The following is a 26,908-nucleotide window of genomic DNA, read 5'->3' as shown; positions in this document are numbered from 1 at the left end:
TGCTGAGGGGTGTATAAGATCTTGGTAAGATGAGTAAGTGTGCAAAGCTGGGGCCTTTTAAGTGTAGCGCTTAGCATCAGAGTCTATGGAACTCCTCCAGGGAGTTACCAGCTTCTTCCAGGACGCTGTGAGAGCAGACGAGTCTTGGGCATTTATTACCATGCATCCTTAGCACACTAGTTTAAGCAAGGACCTTGGAGATGAACAGCAGAAGCCCGAGGTAGTCGACAGATGTAGTAGAGGTACTTAATTCCCGTTCACATTTGTCCTGTAAGGACAGGTAGCAGAACTTACTTTGAGTTTTGTAAATTGTATTTCATGTCTGTTTCTTAACAATGATCCCTGGGGGGGGTGAGGAGAATGATCTTCAAAAGACCAACCTTATGGCTTTGAATGGTAACTCAGGCAAGGCAGGACAGGTGGGATGCAGGTGTTGAGGATGTCAGGATTATCCAGATGTGCTTCATTAGGTCCTCAAGCCACAGAAGGACGAGGTAGAATTTATTGAAGCTGGCAGAGTGAACCAGCAATAGCTTATATTGCACCTAGTGCATTCCTGTCATTTATAGGAGCGGTTAATTGGTAGTTGTAGCCCCTTGGGTGTTGATGTGTGTTGCGGTGTATCAGCCTGAGCAGCTGCTTCGGATGCCCACATCCCATGGTAGAGCACGTTGTTTGAGTTGGCTGAACTTCCAGTGCAGCTTTGTGCTCCTGTGCCTGGGACACAGCAGTTGATGGTCCAAGCCCTTGGTTCCTGCCACCCACCTGCATGGGGCTCCTGCTGCTAGCTTAGCTCCAGGTGTTGCAGGCACTTGGGCAGTGAACCAGACAACAGATTCTGTTTCTCTGTGTGTGTGCGCGCATGTTCCTCTCTCTCCATCACTCTGCCTTTCAAGTAAGTATATTAACCCATAAGAAATAGTTCCGAGTTGAGAAACCGGTATACCAGTAGCCCTCAGTGTCACAGAAGCTCACTCCTGACTCCGTCCTGAGAACCACTATCCAGGTGATGATTCCTGGCTCCACCTCTCTCTGGAGATTCTGCTTTCTGGAAGCCTCCCTGTGGGCACTGCCTGTGCCTGCCCCATTACAGAGAGGCTGTGCGGACATTGGAACAGGAAGAGGAGCCTCATTTCTTTGACAGATGCGAAATGGGGGCAGTCTTTGGGGGCTGTCGACCACATGTCCATGTCACCCAGCTGGGCAACAGCATATGTGAAATTAGGACAGAGCATGCACATGAATTCTTTGACTTAGGTTTGTGACCATCCAGAAGGCAAGCCCTAAGTATAAAACAGCGGGTGAAAGATGACTCAAGGGATTGAGTAGAAAGAAAGGCAGGTGGATGAAATTAAAGGGGAATATTTAATCAATGAAAATATAAGAATGGACTAGCTTCACTTTTGTTTCCACACACCGACACCGAGTTCAGCCGCTGTCTGCGGTTGAGGCCACAGTGTCTTAACAAAGGAGGAAGTTGTAGCACTGACTTACCCGAATAATGATTTCCTCTCCCTGCTGGATTCCGCTTTCTTTTGCTAGAAAAGCCTTAATTGGCATGTTGTTTTAAATAACGTAGCCAATATTTTAAGTAAAAATTGAAAATTGTCATATATTGGCTGATAAGCATGATGTAAAGTTTGAAGTTGAAAGCCATTCAACAGCTTTTCAATGTAAAAGAAATCTTTTAGAAATAAACTGTCAGTATAAGAAGCTTGGATCTTAAGTGTTGCAGTGTTGGAGGGAAAAAAAGAGTAAATTTAGTTTTATATAACTACTCCAATACTCTTAAAATACCAAAGTGTTTTACAGGAACAGGTTTGAGATGGAAACCAGTATGTATATATTATCCTCACAACCAGTCTCTTCCTTCAGTCAATTTCAGAACATGTATGAAGCGAAGCAATATATATATCTAATCCTGGTTTCCAAATTGTAGTTATGGCCCCAGATTGTTAGACGGGGGAGATTTCAACAGGAAATATTTTTCAAAGCAAATAAACTCCCCAGAGCATAATTGCTTGTATAAAGGCATCAATGTATACTTCGATATTTATCACTGCAGTGGGCTAACATGTCTTTTTTTTTTTTCCTTTCAATAATTCAACTCCCCGCACCAGGATGGTTACAGAATTCCTTCCATAGATACAATGATTGACTTTATAAGGTTTATTTATTTGAGAAGCAGAGTCTAGAGAGTCCTTTTATCTACTGGTTCCCTCCCTAAATGTATGCAACAGGCAGGACTGGGTTGGGCTGGAGACCAAGTGTGCAACTCAGCCTGGGTGGCAAGAGTCCCACTCCTTGACCTGTCATTGTTGCCGCCCAGGGGCTATCTGAATTAGCATGAAGATGGATTCAGGATGCATAGAGCTGGATAAGAAACCCAGGAACTTTGATAAGAGAGATGCATGTCTTAACTGGCATCTTACCCATGCTGCTAAACACCCACTCCATGATTGACTTCTAAATAGCTCATTTTGACAGCATATTTTCCTTTGGAGAGAAGATTAATATTCTTTGGACTGCACGTATTAAACTTTTTATATTTGGTGAAGTGGACCTAATACAACTGTATGCAAGTCTTTGATAAAATGTCAAATTAACAACCTGAATCACGTTGTGCAGGAGAAATATCACGAGGGGAACGCTAGTTGGATGCACAATACAAACGTCATTATTGCCCAGCGGAATTTCTTTGTCCCCTGCTCCTGTCAGTAAGCCAGCCCTGAGCGCTCTGTGTGAGCCGACTGCCTTCCCGGATCCCACGAGGGCTGCAGATTAGGAAGCAGTCATCCTTGTTTCTGCCTGTTGGCTGACCTAGGGGAAAGAGTTGGATGTTATTGGAAGAAGAGTCATGATGAATGATCAGAGAAGAAACTGTGGGACAGCAGAAGGATTTGGGAGGACGTGGGATGGTGCTGGGCTGTAGAGGTAATGAGTGTTGAAAGAGATGAGGGAGGTGAGATGGGGAGGTGTGGGAAGCAGGAGCGGGTGTTGTGCTGGGCATCTGGCCCCTGTGCTGGCCACTCCCCACCCTGGTGATTCATGGAATCTCTGTGTTAACTACCGCAAAGTTAAGATCATCTGCCATGCTCTTTTACTGTTCTTCTATCACCCAAGTATCTGTCTGGCCATTAGAATTCCTCTTTATTTCTGCCTCTGGTTTTTTGTTTTTTTGTTTTGTTTTGTTGTTTTTGTTTGAACCTAGAAGTACCTGAACCCATAAAAGAACAGGAAGGTATGACAAAACTCAAATAAACAAACTTTTTTGGTCCTCTTTCCTTAGATTCAGCCTGCATGTCTTTTACACCATAAATATTCCCATTCAGAAAGTGTAATCTATATATTTAAACTTACACAGCTTTTATTATTACATAATGACTGAGTCTAAATTGGATGGTTCCCATTAATGAAAGGATGAGAAAATAGGTAAGTGAAGACACAATTAGGTCACGTCTTTTGACCATTCTGACTTAACCTTGCCTCTGCCCTTATCTGCTAAAGCTTTGGCCTTAATATGGGCAAAGAGCAATTTAAATCTCTTTCTATTTCTATCCTTTTTCTTAAAGCTGCTTCAAATCTAAACCTCTAATAAAGGAAAGGATAATAAAATAGCAGGGAAAGTATAATGGGAATTATATTGACTCAGATAGAAGTTTTGGAAGAGAAGGGTATTCTCTTCCTTTAGCTCTGTAATAATATAATCATATGATCATGGTGTGATTTCTGCTTTGCTAGACTAGAGACTATTTGGGAAACTTCAGTGAATATAATCAGGTGCTAAGCATTTAAATATGATTGTTTCCTGAAGGCTGGGAAATGACTGTTCGCTGTAAAACACACAAGAGAAAAGAAAAAAAAGCCAGGTCTGCATATTTAAGCAGCAACGTCCATGTGGCATTTTGTAGTGGAGGTCTTTTGGCAACGTACGCTGAGATCTTTTAGCCCTGTCGTTGAATTTTGTTGTCATAGACTTGGATAGGTTCTGCTCTATGGGGCTCATGTCTTTTTTTAAATTGCAACATAGCAGCAATGGCAAGCATTTAAATATACCATGAGGGAGGCACGATTTTAAACCTTTCGTGTTTAGTCGCTTACTACTCCCAGTTGTACTGTGGGTTGCGTGCTATCATATGATTGCAATTTGGTTCTTGCCTTAGCTTGCTTAATGTTTCAAGAAAATTATTTGAACTTAGGCCTCCTTGATTGTAAATTTATGCTATGAATCACTATAGTTGAGTGTCTCATTATTTACATCATCACTGTGAGGAGCCAAATATTTAGACTATGCAAAGGTGAACACATATCTGAACTCTTGAAGTAGTAGCAAAAGCTGGTCAATGCAAGCTATTTTATCATTCCTAACTCTGAGAAAGGTCACTTGTCACTTTCGTTATTGAGCAAAATCTCTCCCATGCTGCCATAGGAAGGAGCTATTTTTAACCCCTATTTTACAGATGAGAGCAGCAGTACACTGGCAGAAGTTTGCAGAGCACTGTACTGGGCAGAACTAAATTCACTTCTGTGGGTGGCCCTTGACAAATGTCAGCACGTTGGTGCTTTGCCCACGTTGCGCTAGACGGGGCAGTTTCTGAATGCCTGTCAGCTTGGCCACTGGCCTGCTCTGCTTCTGAGGCTGTGTGTGGTACACGCTCCTGTAAGATGCCTCCCAATTACCTCCATCCTTCCCTCTCTCACCTCTTCTTGAACAATCTCTTCCTGTACACCAAGACAGCCGTGTGATGAGTCAAGGCCCCTGTTCTTGTGTGGCTCCCCAAATGGCATGTCATTAGAGACAGGCTGAGAGTTGTGATGGGGTTACAGGAGCTTACAGGAAGGCAACCTGGAGGACCGGGCCCAGGGAAACATTTCATTTGTCCCAAAGTGTTACAACTTTAGTGCCACCAGTCTCCCAGGGCGGATGAGCTGAGCTGGAGAAATCTGAATAAAAGCAGAATTTTGATCAAACATGTCTTCCTATGGCTTTTTTCTTGATGGCGTGTGATGAAAAGGGTTATGTGGGGACTTTGGTTTAAGTGTCCTGCTGTAGGCCGTCAGGTGTGAGTAAATTATTTCACAAGACTGTTGGGGATTGCAGAGTGAAGTTTCAAGATGAAGGACAGAGTATGTGAGTCTTACTTGGTGCCAAATAACTTGTGTGGGTTGTTGTTGTTATTTGGTAAAGTCTAATAGGACTTCTGTAAGTGTTGCATAGAAATGTGTGTATGTAGGATAGCTCACATGCTCTCTAGCAGGTACATCGTATATGCTGATTAAATGCAGTACATCCCGTTACCAGTTAATTTTGGGAAGACAGCACTGTGTGCGCCAGGTCTGAATGGCCTTGTGTGTCTGTGATTGACCATTGACTTGAGGTATGTGTAGAGCACAGAGAGCAAGGGCTTGATTTAGTTCCATCATAGGTAGCAGTGATGCTGGAGGATGTATTGTGAAGGGGGACAAGTTGTAAGGAGTGGAAACATGTGCCTGTAGTATAGATTACATCATCCAACTCACCTGAAGCACCTGATCCATCCTGGGGAGTGTTGACTGCTGGGCTGAATACGATGCTTGCCTGCCTTTCTCAGTCTCCTAAGTGAAAAGTACGAGAAAAGTAGAAAGAATGCTATTTTTTGCTCTATCTTTCAAATGGAATGTTGCGCGAGTTGATACCTTATAAAGAAGTTCCTTTCCATTATTTTTAGCATGAGATTTAATGAACAGTTGTAGTGAAATCAGATTAGCAGTATACACTCCTATTAGAGAAGAATGTGTTATCTTCCATCTAACTTGGAGCTATTACTCATTCTTTGCATTCCTTTCTTCCGTCACAGGTTAATTAAACCCATGTTGTGGTCAGCATTTGCATTGTCTGGCAAAGTGTTCAACATTCAGCTTGAGTTCTCTGGATGAGAATTAAAGGGGTAGCAATTACTTTAAACTGAGGCCATCCAAGACTGAGTTATGATGGAGTAAAATAATGAAGTTAAATGTGAAAAATATAAGCGGAGTTGCATTCTCCTCTGGTACATAGCAGAGGGCGTGCAGCAGTGGACCTAAAACTCCTAGCCGAACATTGAACACAGGTAGCTACACAAACAGGATTACGAAGCTGTACGTTGACCGACCAAACAGATTAATGGCTGATGTCTATCTGGCTATCTCAAGGTTCTGAAGGTGTAGCAGTGCAAGATAATGAAATTGCCTGTCAGGTAATCTGATTTGAGGATTCTAGTCATCTGTGAGCTTGTGTGTGGGCTAATAAGCGATGAGACTCATTGTTTGGGGAGCAACACTTTGTCTCCACGTCTGTCTCTACAGGGTATGTCACACAGAGTGTCCTGCGTGGAGCAGGAAGTGGGGAAGCCCTGAAAAACACCCCGAGTGTGGAGAGTGGCTGAGAGCCCAGCTTCAGGCCGGGGCGCTTGTGCAGAGCTCAGCTGCCAGGCTGACAGCACGGTGCCCTCTGCACTCGCGGCTGGCAGGAGCTGCTGCTGGCATCCATTGCAGGCGACCTTGCAAAGGTCTTCAGCGTGTGGGTGTTTAGATCTTCACTGGGGTGTAGAGGAGCACTTTGACCTTGGACAAGATGTCTAGCATTTTTAACACTCTAAAATCTAAGTAATAGTGCCTAACTCATAGAGTTGCTGTCAGGATTAAGGTTGATCTCACAGTATTTGACACTCAGTAATTAGTAGGTACAATCAAAGGATTAAATAAATTGAGGACTCTATGCCATCCATTGATATTTCTCTTAGCCTATCAATCAGTTTCTTCCCACTGCCTTTTGTCCTGAAATGATTATAATCGTTTCCTTTCTCTTTCACTTAGTATTTCTGGGAAGATAAATAAAGAAGCCGCCCAATTGCTTATCGTTAGTGTGTTTTCATTTTATTAGGTTCTTACATGTATTATGTAAATATTAATTGTTCCCATCTCAGTGACATAGAGAAATCAGCCACAGTAGTACTTCCTTTATTCTAGGTACAAGAATCAGCAGGAACAGCAGAAAGGGAGGGTTCTAAAAAGGTGCACAAAGCTTTAATTATTTCTCTTTCTGATACAAATGAGTTGCTTGCTTTTAATATACATCTGTTTTTATTTAGAGTAATTAGTTTCTCCCTCTTTAATCTGCTAACCTTGAAATACGTTATAGGAAAAATAATAAAATGTCTCAGTGAATGAATTCTTATCAATGCCATTTTTAAAACCATACTAACATATTATAGAGTGATCAGCTAGCTTTCTGGACATCAATTGCTACTTTTGCCTGGAAAAAAAAATCTTTTGCATAACGAATTTTTTTCTTAAAATTCTACTTTTTAAGGAAGTCATTTCTGAACTCTAATATTAATTTCCTTATATAAACCTATGCAATACATGTTTCGTTTCTTTTTAAAGTTTTTTTTTAAAGGTGCATTTAGTTCTTTGAAAGGAACAGTTACAGAAAGAAATGCTTCCATTTGCTAGTTTACTCTTCCGATGACAGCAACACTTAGGGCTGGGCTGCGGTGTGCTTTCTTAGGCACGCTTGTGGGCACTGGATCAGAAGTAGAACAGCTAGGACATGAACTGGCTGGTATACACGTGGCATGCCAATATCACAGACACAGCTTCACCTGTAATGCCACTTAAAAATATTTATTTATTTAAATAAGCATTCATATAAAATACAGATTATCATATTATAAAAGTATGTATATAGGTATATGTAACATGTGTAAGGATTGGGGGAGAGATCTTCCAACAGTCAGGAACTCCTTGCAGGTCTCCCGTGTGGATTGTAGCGGGGTCCCAGGCACCTGAGTTACCATGCGGCTTGCCTCCCAGGAAAGAGCAGAAAGCTGTGCGGCAAAGTGGAGTAGCCAACTCTACGTGGCTTCTCTATGTGGGCTGGGGGCGTCCCAAGCAGTGGCTTAACGTGCTCATCCCACCAAAGATATGTTTGCATCCCAGGCTAAATTATAATTTTTAAAAAGTAGATACGGTTTTGCCTCTGCTTTTTTGTAACCTTTCAAAATTCATATCTCTTTATTTGTTGAGACTGGAAGCATTCAGGTGTTTTCCTCACTGAGTCTTTGAAGAATTAATTTCGCAGAATAATTATAAATTATATGTAATTTAAACTGAAAATGTCAATATTTAGTCTGCTGCATTTAGTAGCAGGGAAACAACATTTTCCGAGTTTGCATTTTCATATTTGAAAAACATGACCACTTTCAGTCTAGCAGGGTGGATGTGAAAAACATCACCCTAGTCTCTAGGGGAATGAAATCGACTGAAAACCCGTTTTTTCCTAAAGGTCCAGTCTTTTTCTTCTGATCTTAAGTATGTGATTTGATGTTGTATTTCAATGCACAACAAGACACCAGTGTCAGAATTTCAGAAGTGTTGTCTTCATTATCCGTTGCGGGAAGTGTGAATTCCCACTGCATATGGAAGACGAGACACGAGTCAGTAGCGTTGGCCACAAGTGACCTCCCAGACGCTTTCCCTACCACTAAGCGGAGGCAGCTTTGCGAGACTAACAAGAGCTTCTTTTCAAGGTCAAGGTCTGCTTTGAGTATCACAAACAACTAAACCTAATGGAGATGGTGCTTCCCCTTGAGGGAAATGAAACTCAATGGGTGGGTTCCCCTTCCATGGGGTTACCATGGCCTTGACCTCAGGCCTAGCTTGGAAAGCAGGGATGTGTCACGTGCTTTTTTTGCCTGGTGCTTCCACAGCCCAGCCGCAGCACAGTGCATTTCATGCAGTGTGTGTATCCGTTTCTGGTGGTGCCTGTTGCCTGCCCACAGGTTTCGTAATCCCCTGGGGGAAACCCGAGTTATATACCTGAAGTTCTGGGATGTTTCGTTGGATTGGAGCAGTGGCATTTCATTTCCTCTCTCATCACTTTCTTTCTTTGCACATTTATTTTCCATCATAGTTTAGATATCATCTCTGGAAGAAGAAAATTGATATCTAAATCTAATTCCACAGTGGGGAGTTATAATAATAAAATACTGCCTTGCACTAGTTTGTCCGTTCACAGTTTACCACATGCCCTTGTAGCCCTTGTCTGGTTTCTCCCCCAGATGGACACGGAGCAGTAGGCTGCTGTATTGTGTCCAAGTTACAGCCTTCAGCCACAGCTACAGTGACAGAACCGCAAGTTGCACCTAGACACCCCTATGTATTTCACAGGCTCCTCCTTTCCGCGTCATCGTTTGCACATGGCTGTCTGCAGTGTCTGCTGCATGTGACAACAGCAGAACGTTCCAGTCCAGATTTTAAACATCTCCATCCTCTTGGCTTTGTGAGAGAGTGAGCACTCTGAATATACCATGGTGGGGTGAGATGAAGGCCATTCCCATCAACAGGGCTCACCATGACACCATTGGGGGGGTGGGGTTGGGCATGAACCCCAGCGGTGCAAATGCTGGGTAGCATGCCTGCTCAGATGCCCATATCCCCCATGGGGGTGTCCATGTGATAGCACTCTCTGGCTTCTGATTCCATCTTCCTGTTCATGTAAACTCTGGCAGGCAACAGCTGGTGGCTCACGTGCTGGTCTTCTGCAACCCACGTGGGAGCCATGCTTCTCCAGCTCCTAGCTCCACACCTGGCCTGGCCCAGCCATCATGAGCATTGGAAGAGGTGACCCAGTGGGCAGAAGCTCTGTCTCTCCTCTTGAATAAGTAAGAGGAGACCTGTGGGGCCACAGCAAGCACTGATGGGCAGCTACTATGTAGACAGTTAAGAACTTCTCTTACCTCTGTTGCAAAACTTGCCCTACGGAAGCTGTTAATGGTTCTCTTTATAAATATGTTATCCATTGCATTGCATGGCCGTGTAAGCTGCATTTTCAGCAGCATCTGGCTCTCCATAGTTACTGTATATGGGTCAATAATGGAATAGTGGGAATTCGTGATATAGACACTAGGCCTGCAGTCATGGCCTGTGTCATTTTCCAGCATTCTCTCTCATTCGTTGCCTCACCTTCCTGTCACCTGCTAAATGGGGTTGAAAGTCAGATGAACTCATTCATACTGAGAACAATGCTGGTTCATAGCAAATCTTTAGTTGATACCGGCATTGAGTATTGGTACTAGTAATAGTATCACCATGACAGTCATCTTTAGCAGTGTGATGGTGCTTCCTCCACCTTTGCTGCCCTCAGATACCCTAAAGCTATAATGTGGAAAGCCCATGGGCATTTTCTGCACGTTCCCTGAGGAAGTTGTCAGGGACAATGAGAACATTGGTGATGGCATTGTGCAGTGCTGTGGGCCTTACCAAGTGGCCAGGACTGTAGAGGTCTGCTGCCACCAGATTAATGATTTGTCAATAGAACATATTTTATAATTAAAAGAACGTCCGAATCTTATTTAAGTAGAGAAGGATTACCATAAACATATACTTTCAGCCCAAATATTGGTCCCTGGGAAGGAATGGTGGAGACCCTCTTTTCGGCTTTGTAAAATCCAACAACCTTCCTGTTGTTAAAACTTGCATATTTTGCTCATAGTTCCTTTTCAGACTTGAAAGAATGGTTATGTCCTGGGAGATTTTTCAGAAAATGCTTCATATTAAAATTTTCTAAGGAGATTTTGAACGTAAATGTTCAGAGACATCAGTTCCTCTGGCAGGGGAGGAGGGAGACAGGGTGAGTCAGTATTGCACGGGTGCTGAGCCCGTCCTGCCTGCCCCTGCTGTGATCCTGGTGGGCACATGTGCTGCTTGCTCAGGAAGACTACGGACAGGGGAAGGAAGTCGTTCATACAAGTCAGAAAGAATCCTCCTGCATCCCTCCATCTAACCTCAGGTTCAAGGCTCTCATCTCTGCCCTTCTGCTGGGCGTTTAAGCCAGAGACTTATTTATGCTGACCACAAAGGGCAAGTTACTGCTACAAAAGCTGGTTGAGGGAGTCAAACACGTTGAGTGTATAACTACTTGGAAATTTCAAGAGGCAGAGGAATGCAATGGCCTTGAGTAGGAGTTGGTAGAATGTCTGTGGTTCACACAGCCTGAAATATTCCTGCTCTTGGCCTGCGAAAGAATGCTGGCAAACCCCTGGTGCGCAGTGTAGACTTTCAAGCTCAGGGGTCTGGGGTTGGATCTGGCCTTGCACCATGAGTGCAGGACCTTGGGCTTGTTGTGACCCTGCCCAAGCTCCTCATCTGTAAAGTGAGAAAATGTGGTGACCAGTGTCACAAAGTGATGAGTGCCAGCAGACTTGATTATCCTGTCAAGACTCTATGAACCTCACTGGCCCTTCTTCCACTTGATGTAGTTTATAAGGTTACTTGAACACCTTAGTATTCTAGGCTGTGTTGGATTAAATGATCATTTTTGTAGGAGTCTAATTTTGTTATTTGGGAAGTTATTTTTATTAGAAACAAAACTTGCAAATTGCCACATTGGTAGTTATAGACATTATGTATTGAGCAGGAGTACTCCTTCAAATACTGCAGTATTACACATAGAACAACAGAGTAGCAATCTGACTCAGACATCCTCCAGGGACTCAGGGAGGTCACATTGCAGGCTGTCATGTTGTGCATCATGTAATATCATGTATTTTATCATGCAACTACAGATTGTCATGTAATGCTACTTGGAGGGGTCTCCAGCTCATGTGAAAGTTCCCTGGGATGGCAGGTGGATTGACGTGGAACCGCAAAATTTGGCACTTAGTGTGAGCAGAAATGTCTACTAAAATGCATACATTTTATCTCAGCACAGCAAATGGAACGCGGATTTTTAAGTGTCTCATCATTGAGGATCATCACATACACTTTTGCTTAGCCCTTTCACTCATCCTGCAGTGCTGTTTGCTGTTGCTGTTGTTTTCCTTCTGGTGTGAGAAGCAGGAAGGTTGGAACTCACAGGTGTGGGTGTGTGTTTCCCTAGTTGACACTTGACATCTCTGAGTATTGCTGACCGCAGTTGTTGCTTATGTAGAAGGCCCAGCATTTTTGTGGGCCCAGCAGGAATGGAAATGCGTCTGAAAGCATCTCTGCATTGAGTCGAATCACGTGAGGGCACTTGGCCCACAGTGAGAGCTATTTTAGTCGCTTCTTTGCTAATGTCTTTCTGATTTAAGAATCCCCCGTAATGAGCAGTCCCCCGCTTGAGAGCATCCTAAAAATGTGTTTGACAGCCAGAAGTCTAAGAGCTGGATGGGAGCTGTAGATCTTGCAAGGAAGGACTTCTATTTCCGGAGGACACTGAGTGTTAACCCAGGCCTTGTTTGGTTTGAGAGGCTCTGCTTCGGTCCATGTGGGAGATGAGATTCTTGACAGTATAGGCAACCTAGAAAGAAAGATTGGGCCTCCTGTTCCTTGCAAGTCGAGCAGGCAGTACACCAGAGGGGCCAGATAAAATCCACTCCCAGAACTCAACACAGAGGCACCCCCGCTCAGAAGTGTCAGACCCCAGAGAACGGGCCCTTCCTCCCCCTTCCTATTGTGCTACGAAACCTGGAACCTTTGCCATTCCAGATGGTATCTGGAAAGATTGAATCGAGTGCTCACCATGGATACACATGGAATATGATAGTCCAGGCCCATCTGTTCTCAAAACGCTCAGCTTCCTCTAGGGGCCTGGGCTCTTATCTCTAGAAAGCTTCCCCTTTCAAGCTCTATTGAGTATGATAAATTACAAGTATCCCCTTCGTTACCTGTGAAACAAAGATAGTTTTTGCATCGATTGTCTTAAAAGACTGTGTGAGAGTGAAATGAAATAATGTCTATTTTATGTAAGTAAAGGGATGACGACATGTGACTGTGTCCTGATTAATTACCAGAACATTGAGATCGATGAGGTGCCTATCTGTTTGAAAGCCTCGATATTTTTGACCAGTTAATTATTAATCAAAGAGAAATATGAAGCATTCCTGAAACTCTCATATGAATCAGTTACAATTTGCACATAATTTTTTTTTAGTTGAAAATGTGTCAGGTGCACAATTTTAGGAAATGAGGTCCTTGGCAGAGATTGAATGGATTCCTTGGAATTTGGTTGTGTAGAGAATATCCAACTTGGAAAAGTGGGCATGCACGATCGTCTCTCCCCCTCCTTCCGTTTGTGAATTATGTCATTTTACTCAACTCAGACACTGGAGCACTTCAGGATTGCAGACTTCCTACGATGCAAATCCATGCAAGGACGTCTTCTTGGCTAGACTTCTACCCACTTCCACCTTGTATCCTTGAACTTGGTGGAGTGCCAATCCCACCCCAGTAATCCACTGACCACTGCTTCAGTTTCATGCTACAGATGAGGAAACTGACAGATGTGTTCGCGGTGTGCTCCTCTGGGCCTGAAATAAATGACCCATTTAGCAGACACTCAGTGTTGGCCCCTCTATGTCAGCTCAGCATGTCAGCCCTGGTTATACAGGTGACACTGTCTTTTCCTCTTCATGTCACAGGAATGCAAACACCTGTTTGCCAGTGTCAACTTGTATCTGTTGGTCTTCACAAAAAATTATGTTCTCCCTGCAAAACAAAGAACGGACAGAATGTCTACAGTGTTTCTATATTCTTTGTTGTTACCCATTTAAAAGTAGTAATTTCACATTCAATGGGAAGAAAAGCATAAGAAAATGCTTTTTTTAAAAAAAGATTTATTTATTTTTATGGGAAAGGCAAATCCAGTTTCCAGAGAGAGAAACAGAAGGCTCTTCTGTCCGCAGATTCATTCCTCAAATGGTTGTAACGGCTGGAACTGAGCTGATCTGAAGTCAGGAGCTTCTTCTGGGTCTCTTATGAGGGTGGAGGGTCCTAAGACTTTGGCCCATCCTCTACTGCATTCCCAGGCCACAAGCAGGGAGCTGGATGGGAAACGGAGCAGCCAGAACACAAACTAGTTCCCATATGGGATCCAATCCCTTATAAGGTAGGAATTTAGCCACTGAGCCATTGCGCCAGACCCAGGAAATACATTTGATCAGTCATGGTAGCATTGTGTTTGTGACATCCATATTTCCTTAATTTGTGTGTGGGAAGAGATTGTTTCAGTGGTCTTTTTTTTTTTGTTTCTGGGGTGGGCTTTGTGGCTGCAGAGGATTAAGCCTCACTGTGGGACTCCTGATTCGTATATGTGAGTGCCTCTTGAGTGCTGGCTCCTCTGCTTCTGATCAGCCTTCATTCTAGTTCATTCTGGGAGGCAGCCGAACATGGCTCAAGTGCTTGGGCCTCTGCCACCCGTGTGGCTGACCCATCTAGCATTCTGGGCTCCTGGCTGGTGCCAGGATGTTGTGGACGTTTGGGGGAATAAACCAGCATGTGGAAGATGTCTCTGTTTTAGAGAAAACTTCCTGATAACCAGGAGCCTACCATATACAGAGGAAGACCGCCTCCTCTGAAATTGATACTCTTTGGGGGGCATAATTTCCATTTGTTGTGCAAAGGATGATTCCAGATAAGCTAAAAGGACACCTTATATCCTAACAAAATTTCCATTAAGCTATTATTCCCAAAGTTATATTGCTATAAACTTTATGGAAGAAAAATCTTAATTATAGTCTTAAGTGATCACTTGCAGCTTTCATTCACAATGATCATGTATCATCAAGGAAGAGTATGTTTTTTTTTTCTCTAGAGGTTGAAAGTCACAGGGGACTTCATATAAACATATATCCAGCTTAATGTCTTTCTTAACGGACGACAAACCTGCCGTGCAGTGTGCTCTCAAGGATCAACACCAATGGTGTGTTTATTTGCACAGCCTGCCCTTGGTTCCATGAGGTTGGCTTCTGTTGCTTTGAGCAACAGCCATGTCTTGCCCTGACATTTCAGAGGTAAACCCGAACAGCCCTGACCACGAGAGTTTGTTGTCAGAAGCTTTGCACGATACTGCATGACACCGGCACACCTGTGTCGCCTCCTTGTCCCAGAGGTTTCTGTGGAGCAGAGGAAGAAAGGTCAGGACCGGAAAGCGGCAAGCCAGGTTTTATATCTTTCTCTCCCTATTGAAGATGCACTGTGAGTTTCTAAGATCCTGTAGGAGTTGGAGGGAAGTTGCGTCGCCTCTGTTTTTTCTGCTGCATTCCAGTTTTCCGACGGCCAGCGCTTCAGTGTGTGCATGATCTGAGTGTGTGCGGCAGGAGAAGGCAGAAAGTCATACAAAAAGCCACTTCTTCTCCTGCTTGATGAAAACAATCGTCTTGCAGTTGCCTGGTTGTCAGCTTGAGCCCACGTCTCTGTGGCCTCTTTTCTGCTCCTCACTTTCATCCATCATAGCCGAGAGCAGAGAAGAAGGATTCTATATGGTGCCCTGTGCTTGCTTAGGCCTTCGAAAATATCAATTCATCACCAGCTTGCCTCTAAAAGGGGCCATTCATTGGTGTGTTAGGATAGTACAATTTACGCAGTGTTCCCTGGTGTCATAGGAGTCACATGACCGGATTTCAAAACAAAAAGAATTCCACAGTATGTTCTTGGAGTTATTAATAAAAATAACTGCATATGGCAGGAAAGGCACATGGCAGGTTTAAGATCTATGGCCATGAAATTTTGTTAAAAAAAATTCCTTACATCGGAGCTGAGTGTGTGTGTGTGTGTGTGTGTGTGTGTGTGTGTGTGTGGCATGCCAGAGCAACCCGCAGCCCTGACAGGTTACCAACAAGGTATGAAGCCTTCACTACCCTCCTCATTCGTAGCTGTGCCACTGGACCCTTGTAATAAGACGATGAATAAATGTAATCAAACCAATTGGCTGCCCGAGAGCTTTTTTAATGCACTGCTTTGGACGCAGGACATGCGCCGTGCAAATAAATAGAAAATTAGTGTTCCTGTTGGAAGTGGTGGGTGCGAATGAGTGATTTGTCTTGCTTATGAGAAGTGCGTGCGTTTCCACTTGGAGCTGTTGACGAGCGGGCCTCTCTCTGCTTGTGGATGCCGAGTTGGAATCCATCATTTGTCAGTGCCTGAGCAGATGAGCCAGAGTCGGCCACATTGATCCTTGAGGATGTGCAGAGCTAAGAGGGCGGCCCCCTGCAAATTACATTATCTTTTTGTTGTCGTCTAGCTCTTTTCTATGCTGGGGGAGGAGCAAGCAGAATTGCCTTGTCCCACTTGGGTATTTGAGGGGAAAAAAGTAGGGCCATTTTTGGTCCAGCTTAATGGAAACGGAAAACAGCCCCAGTCTCTCTGAGGAGTTAAATCTACGGAAAACTCATTTTTTTCCGAAGGTCCACTCTCTTCGAATTCCAAGTATGTTATTGGACGTTGGGTTTCAATTAAAAAGGAAACACGGTTGTCAGAGCTGCCGGGGTGTCATTGGCTGCGTTTTCAAACTGCAGTGGACAAAATTTTCTGTTAGTTCGTACAAATCACCTCTACTGGGACAACATTAGGAGGAATGAGACAGTGTTTTTCCCGGGAGAAAACTAATGGCTTTTTGAAAGTTTGACTCCTTCTCAGTCTGTGCGAAAGGCCTGTTGAAGTCGAGTTGATTACACAGCCATCAAAGGCCCTTCTTGCCAACAAAACTCTTTTGCACTTGTGTGCTGTCGAAAATTGCTGTCTGATGCCAGCAGATTGAAGAGCCAGACACAAACTGCTGCGATTTTTGCGTGACTGTCCAGCCACAGGATCTTGACCCTGGCTTGAAGTAATTAACTGTCTAGGGGCCACACAGCCCTTCAAGGGCAGCTTGATGAGGGATCACTTCTCTGTCCTCACCCTTAATAGGTGAATGGCAGTGAAGGTAGCAGTAGAGCCTGGTACCACAGTGCCGGGCTGAGTGGCCACAGCCGGGCGGAGCTGCAGTGTTTCCGTCCTGTGTTTTGTGGTGGTGCGCCCTGGGCTTCCAGCATCCTTCCCAGATCATTTTCCTGCAGGTGATTTCTTCTTCCTCAGATCAGTAGGTGCACAATTTCATCCTCAGTATTTCGGAGGCCGTCATTGTCGGAATGGGAGTCAGGAGCCCTCGACATAGCTGACTTACAGTCCCTGTGACTTAACCAACACCAGGGCCTCGGTCAGGCACTGTTACCAGGCCAGACTTGCACACACACCTTTGTGCTTTTACTCCTGGCAGCTGAGATGTAGGCAAGGCTTTTGGGGAACACAGGAAAACCCGAGATACTGCTTCTGTTTGCCACTCAGGTGTTGCCCAAGGTGTTGTAACAAGTCACAGGGCTTCAAGGGCAGCCATGTGGAGGGAGACAGGGAGACTGAAATAAGAGCATAGACTTCTTGTGCAAGGCTTCTGCACCTGGAACAACAGAGACCTCTTGGGGTTTATCATGTGTCTGATAAAGTTCCTTTTTTTTTTTTTTAGCACCTCGTTCTGTGGTAATTAAAATGTGCCAAGTGTTTCACTACCTATTTGAGTTAAGATTTGAATAAGACAGTCTCTGCTCTCGGGGCACTCAGCGAGAGAGCGAAGGAAACATGAAAAAAGTTCATGGGAAATGGAATTGTATAAGATACATTTGTGTTAGTGCAAAAAAAAAAAAAATTGAGGAAGCCATGCAGGTGCCTGGTCTTTCATAAGTTCATGGAAAATGTGCACAGTGGAAACCTATATGGGAGTTTCTGGTTTCGCATATGTGTGTTTGGGGGAGTGTCGGTTGTTTGCATGTTTTTTTTTTTTTGTAATGAAATAAACTTACCTGGACATTATTAAGAGTGTGGATGACCGAGTGCCCTAAACGAGGCGTCTTCTGGGGCACTGAGGAGGGGGAGTGGGAGTAGTGGGTTCCGTGGGGCTAGCGGCGGACTGACTGCCCCGCCTGCAGATGGGGCAAGCAGGCCCTGAAGCTGGCTACAGAGCTTGCAAAATTCACCATTTGTTTCTGTGCAAGCTTCAATGTAGAGCTTCATTTTCACACTCTTGCACACAAGCCCTCTCCCAAAGCAGCCTGGCTTCTGGCCTGAAAGTAGCACTTGTGTTTGGTGCCCCAAGAGCTCATCCTCTTGTCGGGCCTGCCTCTCAGGGGTTCAGGGACAGTCTGCAGGGCAGGTGACAGCCTGCAAGACATGGTCAGTTGCCTGCCTGACAACTTCTCAGAGGCGTCAGTCGGCTGTGCCCCTGCACTTGGGGTGTTGTCTGCAGCCACTGCTACCTCTGGTGCACAGGAGCTGTCAGAACTGTCTGATTAAACCCAAGCTAATGGCTCACCAGGAGGCAGATCCTTATTGCCCATTTTCTCTATTTCCTCAGTGATCTTAATAGCTTGGGTAAGGAGGCCTCCATTCGGAATCTCCCACCCACCAGGGCTGAGCCACACAGTAACAAGGTTTAGATTGCCCCAAATGTCAGGACCCCCAATGGCATAATGGGCTCCCCCCGGCCACATCCCCAAGGACCCACCTCACAAGCTGCCCAGTGTGTACAGGGCCCCAGCCTCGCCCTGATTGGTTGCCAGCTCCTTCGCAGGGGGCAGAGACAGAACGCCTCCATGCTCCTTCTGATTTTTGTGTTACTTCTCAACCTCTCTAGACTGTGTAGGACAATGGCATGTTAGGCATTTTCTACCCCATTTTAGAGCAGTTGCCAGGAAAACCTATATAGGACACCCTCCCCAAGGCCAAGGCCAAGGTGACCATTGTAATTCACGTTTCAGTTTTGTGACTGATGTAAAGTAGGAAATCCCGGCATCCTCACTGCCTTGTCGCCCTCTCTCTGCGCAATGCTATTTTTCCGAGTCGGCTGCCTTCCCAAGCAATCACCTTAGAGAATTTTGCACATAACTCTGTCTCGTGTAGTGAATCAGAGCTCTCTCCTGACAATACGAGCTAAACAGAAAATTGCTAAATTAAGCAGCATCCTGAAAATAAAACCGTGGAGTCTGTTGCCCTTGCCAGGATGCTTATGGGTGAATTTTTTTTTTTCTTTTTGGGTGAGAAACCTATAACTTCCCCCTCATTTGCATCAATCCAGGAGGAAGAAGTCATGGCAGAATAGCATTGTCATATTTGAAAAAGGAAATGATTGACAGTGTCACTTAAATTCAAATATCTCCTTAAAATAAATATAAAAGGGCCTTTGAAGAAGTTGCTTTGAATTTTTTTTTTTTAACCTGGAGTGCCCAACTTTTGTTCTTCTCTGCTTTGTTCCCTGAGTGATGGGTGGATTCGGTTCCCGTCAGTGGAGGCTCTGGGAACGTGGAGCAGAAGTGGCAGGTGCAACCCGGCCAGGCTCTCTTCCCTGCTGGCCTCTGCCCTCTCTTGGGAGCAGAAGCTATTGGTGCCTGCCAGGAGACTGCCCGTTCTGTTGTCCCTGAGAGATCTCTGAACCAGACAGTTGAGTGTAGAACAAGCAAAGTGCCACGTTGTCGCCTGGGCCTGCTAACTTCCTCTTAGTGGAACCAAGATTTGTTACACCAGAGACTGGGGGCACTCCGATAACCCAGACGTTGTGCAAGCTGGGAGGTGGCTTCTGAGGCAGGGCAGCAGCCGGTCCTGGATCCTCAGCGTTCCAGACGGCCAAGAGGCATGACTCAGGCAGCTGATAATCAGGTGAATGGGTTCTTGCTCCTCCCGGGACACGCATGAATCATGTTTGTTAGCAGGAAAAGGCCTGGCCTCTTGCCTCCCACACCTGCCCCCGCCCCGCCCCGCCCTGGTACTACCACAGGAGGATGTCAACAGCAAAGTGGATGGTTCCAGAACAGCTTGCCTGGAGAAAGCAGTCTGCAATCTGGCTACCTGGAAGTCAGAATTCAACAGTCCGTTTCCCAGGATGGACCCTAGTTAACTATTGCCTGACCTCACTGTCCCTTACTGAGTTGGTCCCACCTGTGCTTGTCCTGTCCGCAGGACGCTATTCAGTCTGCGATGGAGCTGCTCTCACAGCTGACTTCATGTCTTCTTGGGCAATTTCCTGTGAGTGCAATTTGGGAGGAAAAGGACTCTCCCAGCGTACGGTTCAAGACTTTAACACTTTGGTAAATAATCTTATGATGCTAAAAACTGTTAAATTATGCAAGATTTAAGAAGCTGTGTTGTGACAACATGTATTTTTTTTTTTCTCCAAGAGAAGTCTGAGTATAATCAGGTTGCAATAAAGTGCCCCTAGTTTTCTTGGAAAGTTCATTGATTTTTATTCATTGTCAGTGTTGAATTTTCCAACCCGCTTTAGAACTTATGAATTGGAAGGATGTTAAGTCTTTTACTAAAACATAGATTTATAAAGTAAAATTATTGTTGATTTAGGAAACAATCACAAATACTTTTCGTAGCTGAGGATAGCAGGACTTTGAGAATAATCTTAGCAGAACATCTTCCCTGCTGAGCCCGGTCAGGTTCCCAAAGGAGAAGTCTTAATTCTTCCCTATCCTTTTATCAAGTACAACATCCATAAGTTTAGCTTCGATGTGTTATTATTTATTAAATAATTCATGAAGTAACTTGATGTGATTTTTATTGCTGTTTTCATTTTCCTGATTATAAAATTTATCATGTATAAAATTCAAAGTTAAATGTAAAATAACAGCCTTAGATAAGTGCTGTTAGCATTTTGACGCAGTTAGTATTTGGTTCTGTGCTCACAGGAACATTTTGATTTGTTGTTCCTTCTAGTAGCTTTTATCGTCCTGTGGATTTGATTTTTCTCACTTAATATAATTATCCTGACTTATTAGTGAAATCTGTAATGTTCATTGTATTTCTTAATGAAAACTTTTGAACAGAAATCAGTACTTTTTCCATGTATGTATTGGGGGGCCCAGAAAGAGAGTGCACAGTCTACTGATTCACTTTTTTTTTAAGAAATGACTTTAATTCCAAAACAGATTAACACCAAATGGACATTATTTTGTTATTTCTACTCATGCAATAAAATAGTGAAATATTTTATGTAATTTACAACACTTTTCTAAGTATCTTATCTCATACAAGTTTCTTTCTTTATACATGTGTAATATGTAATAATTCCACCTTGGATTTAAGCATTTTCTTTCCACTACTTGATGCCCGTGAAGGATATGATCATGTCTAAACTTGAAATACCTTATCACTTTTTTTAAAGATTTGTTTTTATTCAAAAGGCATTTACAACCTCCCAAGTCAACTCCAACGTCCTCTGAAGAAAAAATGCACCATAAATTAATGAGTCTATTTTTTAAGGATACTGGTTCAGCAAATGTTAAAAAAAAAGTTCTTTTATTTCTTTGTGAACTCATACATGAAAATTTTTTAAAAAGATTGATGCATTCTTCTATAGAAAAATGGGATTCAGAGAACAGTTCTAATGGTAAAATAACAGAAGATCTAATCAGCAGCTCTCTTGCTTAGGGGGAAAATGCTACCAACGTGTTTATCTTCCACAAAAGTCAGTAATTCCAAGTGATTTTCAAATTAGGGGGTAGATTACTTGTACTAAGTTCATCAAATTTAGATCCATCTTGAACGGGGACATTATAGAAATCAAGAACATCCCTGACTTTGCACATCTGGTGAAGCCTGGAGTTGGGCACTGCATGGCCCAAGTCATCACCTAAGTGTGCCAAGAGACTGAACTTCATGTGACCATCATCCAGAAAGATGTCCTGCCAATTGTTGGGTAGAGATGTGCCAAAAACTTCTTTAACATGACATTCCAAACGACTCTGGAGATCTTCAGGTGGCATGTACTTTCGGCTTCGTACGGGCGGACACACCAAGACAGGTTCTTTCTTCACCTCTTCTGCTGCCTTCACCTCTTCTACTGGATCCTTCTCTTTTCTGGATGGAGACCAAAATTCTCTACGCGTCACCCTCAAGACTATCCACGTCAAACCTCTTCGGCTTGCACCGGAGACACACAAGCCCGCCATCTTCCAGAAGAACCGCGGGCCTCCTGATTCACTCTTGATACCCACAACATGCGGGGCTGGATCACGCTGAAGCCAGCCAGGAGCTGGGCACCCACTCTGCATCCCTCCTGTGGGCGTAGGGACTCAACCCCTTAAACCATCCCCATTGTCTCCCATGGTGTACATTAGAAGTTAGCTGGAGTTAGCAATGGAGCCCAGGCACTCCGTGTGTGTGTGTGTGTGTGTGTGTGTGTGTTGCGGGGAGAGGGGGGTGTGAAGTCTTCAATGCTAGGCTAAATGCTCACCTCCTAACAGAAGATTTTTCATTTTCTGATGATTTCCTTCAGGTAGACTTCCAGAATTACTTTCTCGTATCAATGAACATTTTGAAGATCTTTAGTGTATATTGAATAATTGCTTGTGATAAGCTCTTAAGAACTTTTTACCGCTAAACATCCGAAAGTATTGAGTGATCTTTTCATTATCTTTAATAACTTGGAGCCACACTGAATGACTTTGCACATCTCTCATTGATAAGGCTGGGGCATTTTCATGTGTATTATACAATGACATGTTGTTTTTTTTTCCTGATAGTTGGGGATATTCTTTGTTAATATTGTTTTCATAAAAATAACAAGTTTGATAATCATTTTTTCCTAGTACCATCATTTTCGTTTTAGGGAAGCCCATTTTCTGTTTTGTATGACTGTGTGGAAGAATAATTAGGGTTCTTTTTCCATTGTAGCCCTTTGCAGCCTTAGCAGACTCGCATCTGCACACATCCTCCTTCTGCCTCCAGGTTACGCCTGAGTGTGACCGCTACCACCGCCCCTGGCTTGCCTGTGTACCAAGGTGAAGGCCGTCATGAAGCTTTGGAGTGACTCGCCCTTGGAGTTTCCCCTATCCGCTTTTCCTCCTTTGCCTCCTCTCCCTCCTCACCCTCAGGATAACTCCTCCTCTCCCTTGAGTCCATCTGTCAGGTAGTCCATCTGAGGAGTCTGTATTCCCACACCCTCTCAGAATCATCCAGAACAAATAGTCCATGGCGAAAGCAAAGCAGTTAAGCATCTCTGTGTGACAGGCATGGATCACCCAAAGATTCCGTCCATGCAGTCTGGGGCAAGGAGCCAAGGGCGGTGACTGCAAACGCCTTTGGGACCTGAACTCTGTCCCTGAGCCTTCTTCAGGGATCACCTCCCCTGCTTGCTCCTCTAACCCTGGGTCTTCCTCCAGTGGTGTGATGACTGGCTTGGTTCCCGCCGCTGAAATCTCACTTCCCTCCCAAGTCTGGTCTCCATGCCTGCAGTGGTCATGGATTCAGTGCATTAGCAGCAACCAGAAACCAGCACTTGTTTTCTGTTCTTGTTCCCAGCGGTCAAAAGAACCGGGGATCTCTTGAGGATGCTGGGCTAGGAGTAGCCCTTCACATTCCACTCGCTCCACAAATGGTGCAGCAACTCTTAGTGCCGTAAATTGAATGAGCGCATGCAGCCTTGAAAAAAAAGCAAGCAGGCACCCCCACATAGGAAGGAGCACATCCCCTCCCGGCACCTACATGCAAGACCCAGGTGACGTTTATTGCAGCTGGCTTTGGAGTTTGCTGAGTGAACACAAGATTATGAACATAACACAAAACTGACCCATTGGTCTCCCTGCACTTTCAGTTTCTGTTCCGCATTCCTCGGTTTGATTGGTGTCTGTAGTGTTTTACACAGCTCCTATTGCAGAGCAGACGTGATACAAACTTAGCTGAATTTACTGAACACATTTGATACATTCAGTCTTGTCGGCTTTGCTATAGTGAGGACTTCCCTGGCAGCATTCACTCCTGCATTTAGTGTACTTTTTTGCCCAGAGCCTCCTGTTTTTTTTTTTTTTTAAGGTATGGATTCTTTGGTGGGCATCCAAATTTCTGAGTCTGTGTTCAATGAGACTGGAAACTCCTAGAGCATGATAGTGCTTTGTGCTGTCCGAGGGGCAAGCTTAGGTCCTTGCACATAGTAGCTGCTCAATAAACACGTTGCTGCTTCATTTTTAAATTGTGTTTTTAGGAAAAAGAATTTGAGCAAGCAAATCCTAGAGAACAGTGCAGGTCTTCCCCTCTATTAAGAAAAGTTGGCAGTTGTGTTGGATTTTTGCATGGCTTAAATTACAAACTAAATGAAAATTGGAGATACAGCTTTCTTGGTCTTACTTAGAAGTAGCTTGAGAATTCCAGCCGTTCTAGAATGAGCCACGAAATCAGTGACGCTTCTGTCTCCCCATTGCCTGCACATATGCTTTCCTTAGTTATTAAGACTTCACCAAAGATATATCCTTAAAAAAGACCTTCAACATTTTTTTAAAATAAAGATTTATTTATCTTTATTGAAAAGTCAGATTTACAGAGAGGAGAGACTCCCCAAGTAGCTGCAATGGCTGGAGCTGAGCCAATCTGAAGCCAAGAGGCAGGAACTTCCAGCTCTCCCACAGGGGTGCAGGGTCCCAAGGCTTTGGGCCATCCCGTACAGCTTTCCCAGGCCTCATGCAGGGAGCTGGATGGGAAGTGGTGCATCCAGGACTTGAACTTGTGCCCATATGGGATCCCGGCAGTTCCAAGGTGAGTATTTAGCCACGAGGCTATCATGCCAAGCCCCATTCCCCACTTTTTAATCTTCATCTACCCTTCCTCAGGTACCCTGGATAACTGCTGACTTGTCCGTCATTGAGTGTTTGCAAATACTACATTGCAGCACATGCTACCCATTCGAATGTGTCTGGCATTGTTCCTAACTCATTGCAGCCTTCCTTGTGGTTGTGGGACCATAGAGTAATCCTTCTGCATATTGCACAGTAATTAGCAAGATGTTTGCCCCTGGATTTGGGGGGAAAACATCGGGATGTTCAGTTTGGTTGGCTCTGTTACATGGTGTGAACTGAAAAAATCATTTTCCCTCTGTGAATTGAAGATTAAATGAGATTGTGGTGGGCAAGTGTTAATATTACTAATGGAAGAGATCATTGTTGCTGTTGTTATTTGATGATTCAAAAGTCAAGAATGAAAAAAACCATTCCTATCATCTTGAGGTAAAACTCCCTGGATGTTCTCTGTCTTGAGACTGTGCCTGCCTCTAGTCAGTTCTGATTGGTATTGATGGATGATATCTTGGTCGGCTGATTGGAAGACTTGGAACTTCTGCTGTGCTTGATTGTTAGCAAATACTTTCTAGCAAATATTTGAACACAGATATTTATTTTGAAAAGTTCACGTAAGAACAGAATGATGCGTTTATTAGGGATCAGATGTTTATGAAATAGATCAGGCATAGCTTTTGCACAATAAGCATTTTCCATGAACTTCCTGAAGGCTCGTTATATTCTATGTTCCATTTCAGGGATGGCATATTGACCATCCATTAGCGATAAGACTATCAATAGTGTCTTGTGTGTGCTAGGTATGGGGCTTAAAGAAATAAAAATACAGAATAATTTGTAGTAACAATAAAGATGACCACAAACAGTATAAAGATGCAGTTGAGTGGCTTGTGGTAGGAAATGAGGGAAGGGATCTGAAAGAAGTTATAATTCTTTATGTCAATGACTTTCCTGTAGTTGCATTTTCTAGCCACCTGGGCTATCGTAAACTCAGATTCCTAGGCTCTGTCTCAGTCCATCTTAGATTTCTCCTTTCTGTGTAGGCTCAGCGTTGGTGTTACGACAGGTGAGTGGTGAGGAATGAGCCAGTTACTTAAAGATGATCATGTACTACCCATATGATGCCTTATGACTCTATGCAGCTTCTCCTCTGCAGGTGGTGACAGGGCAAAGGGGTGCGAACTGGCAGTGTACTGTGGAGAGGCTTCCCGGAAGATCTGTGTGCCTCTCCTCCATAGCAGTCAGGTGCCCTAGGCTGACCATGAGAGTGCTACGAAGTCAGCGGGGAAGGTGGTACCCTGGGCTTTGAAAGGGAGGGAAGAATGTAGTAAGAGCTTTCCAGAGTGCAAGTGTGGAATAGACACTGGGTGAGGAAATACGGCTGCAGTGTTTACAAAACAATCTGTTTTGTTATTTCCTATAAACCTTGCACTCCATGACTGTTCCATCAGTATTAGTTAAAAGTGATAGCGATGATAATCTTTATGACTGCAATTAATTGTTGACTCTATTTAGTGAGTAAGGACATGAAGAGAGACTGCCACTGAGTAAGAAGATGAGCCAAGCATGACATTCTTTGCGGGTGACTTTTCCAAATCCGGAAATCTCCTCTTTGGGCCAATAACAATTAGTTCTGCTGCTATGAGAACTCTGCATTACATCTTGAAGTTAAGAATACCTAGTTTCTGTCTGTAGGAAATCTTAACATATACTAAAGATCAATACTGCATTTTTGCTAGAAACTTATAATTTTATTCATCTCTCAGTATTATTTTTTGAGTATTTAATTAAAAAAATTATTTTTGGCTTTTATTTGTCCTGTGTTTTTCCCTTGGAGCCGTTAGAATCTTAGTAAGGGTGTCATCAGAGCCTTGTATTGTAAGAAGATGACTTTGAAGTTCTTTAGTATTATTTATCATCTGATACTACTGGTAAATTACCCTCTTTTTAAACTACACACTGTGTTGGTTGTTAGGCAGGGTCATTAGGCTTCTAGTATCTTTTTTCCTGGGTCTACAAATAGTCATTGTTCACCCGGTGGATGTGACATGTATTTTTGTGGTCTGGGCCTGCAGTTCTTTATCTGCCTACCTGCTACCCACCACTGTTGAATGCCTCCCCGCCATTACCCTCCTTTCTTGGACAATACGGGTTATTATCCTCTCTTTATACTACAGGTGTGAGAGACAGCTCAGCGAAATAGGTCCTAATATTTCTCCCCTTTTTTCCCCTCCGAAAAGCAAACATGCAGGAAGGATTCGCCTTGTGTTTTTCACAGACTGTATAGGAAGTCACTTTTACAAAGAAAATGGAATATTTTCCTTAGTGGCAAACTTCCATTATGCTTCTATTTATTTCTTTTTCATGAAAGAAATCCATCCTGCATGGAATCAGGCTCCCTTTGAAGCTGTACCATTTCCCTTTGTATCATATTTTTTTTTTCCTTTAGAACATCATTTGGCTGATAAATTTCCTACTATCCTGTTCAGCTGTCAGAATCTGATAAGCTTTTTTGGGGAACTCAACATGCGCTGTTC

At 43.8% G+C, this 26,908-nt stretch overlaps 2 protein-coding genes across 3 annotated transcripts in view; one reads left to right on the top strand and one right to left on the bottom strand.

Annotated features, from left to right (window-relative positions):
- The window catches only part of EFNA5 (ephrin A5), a 284,920-nt gene that overhangs the window by 107,530 nt on the left and 150,482 nt on the right, over nt 1-26,908 (top strand). The gene's annotated exons all lie outside the window — the stretch shown is intronic.
- Nucleotides 21,154-21,774, bottom strand: LOC101525190 (large ribosomal subunit protein mL50-like). The gene has a single exon (XM_012927320.2). The coding sequence runs from the start codon at nt 21,756-21,758 to the stop codon at nt 21,276-21,278; it is 483 nt and encodes a 160-aa protein (XP_012782774.2). The 5' UTR covers nt 21,759-21,774; the 3' UTR covers nt 21,154-21,275.

Source organism: Ochotona princeps, chromosome 28 (genome assembly GCF_030435755.1).
Source record: "Ochotona princeps isolate mOchPri1 chromosome 28, mOchPri1.hap1, whole genome shotgun sequence".
NCBI lineage: Eukaryota > Metazoa > Chordata > Mammalia > Lagomorpha > Ochotonidae > Ochotona > Ochotona princeps.
This window is presented reverse-complemented; position numbering and strand designations above follow the sequence as displayed.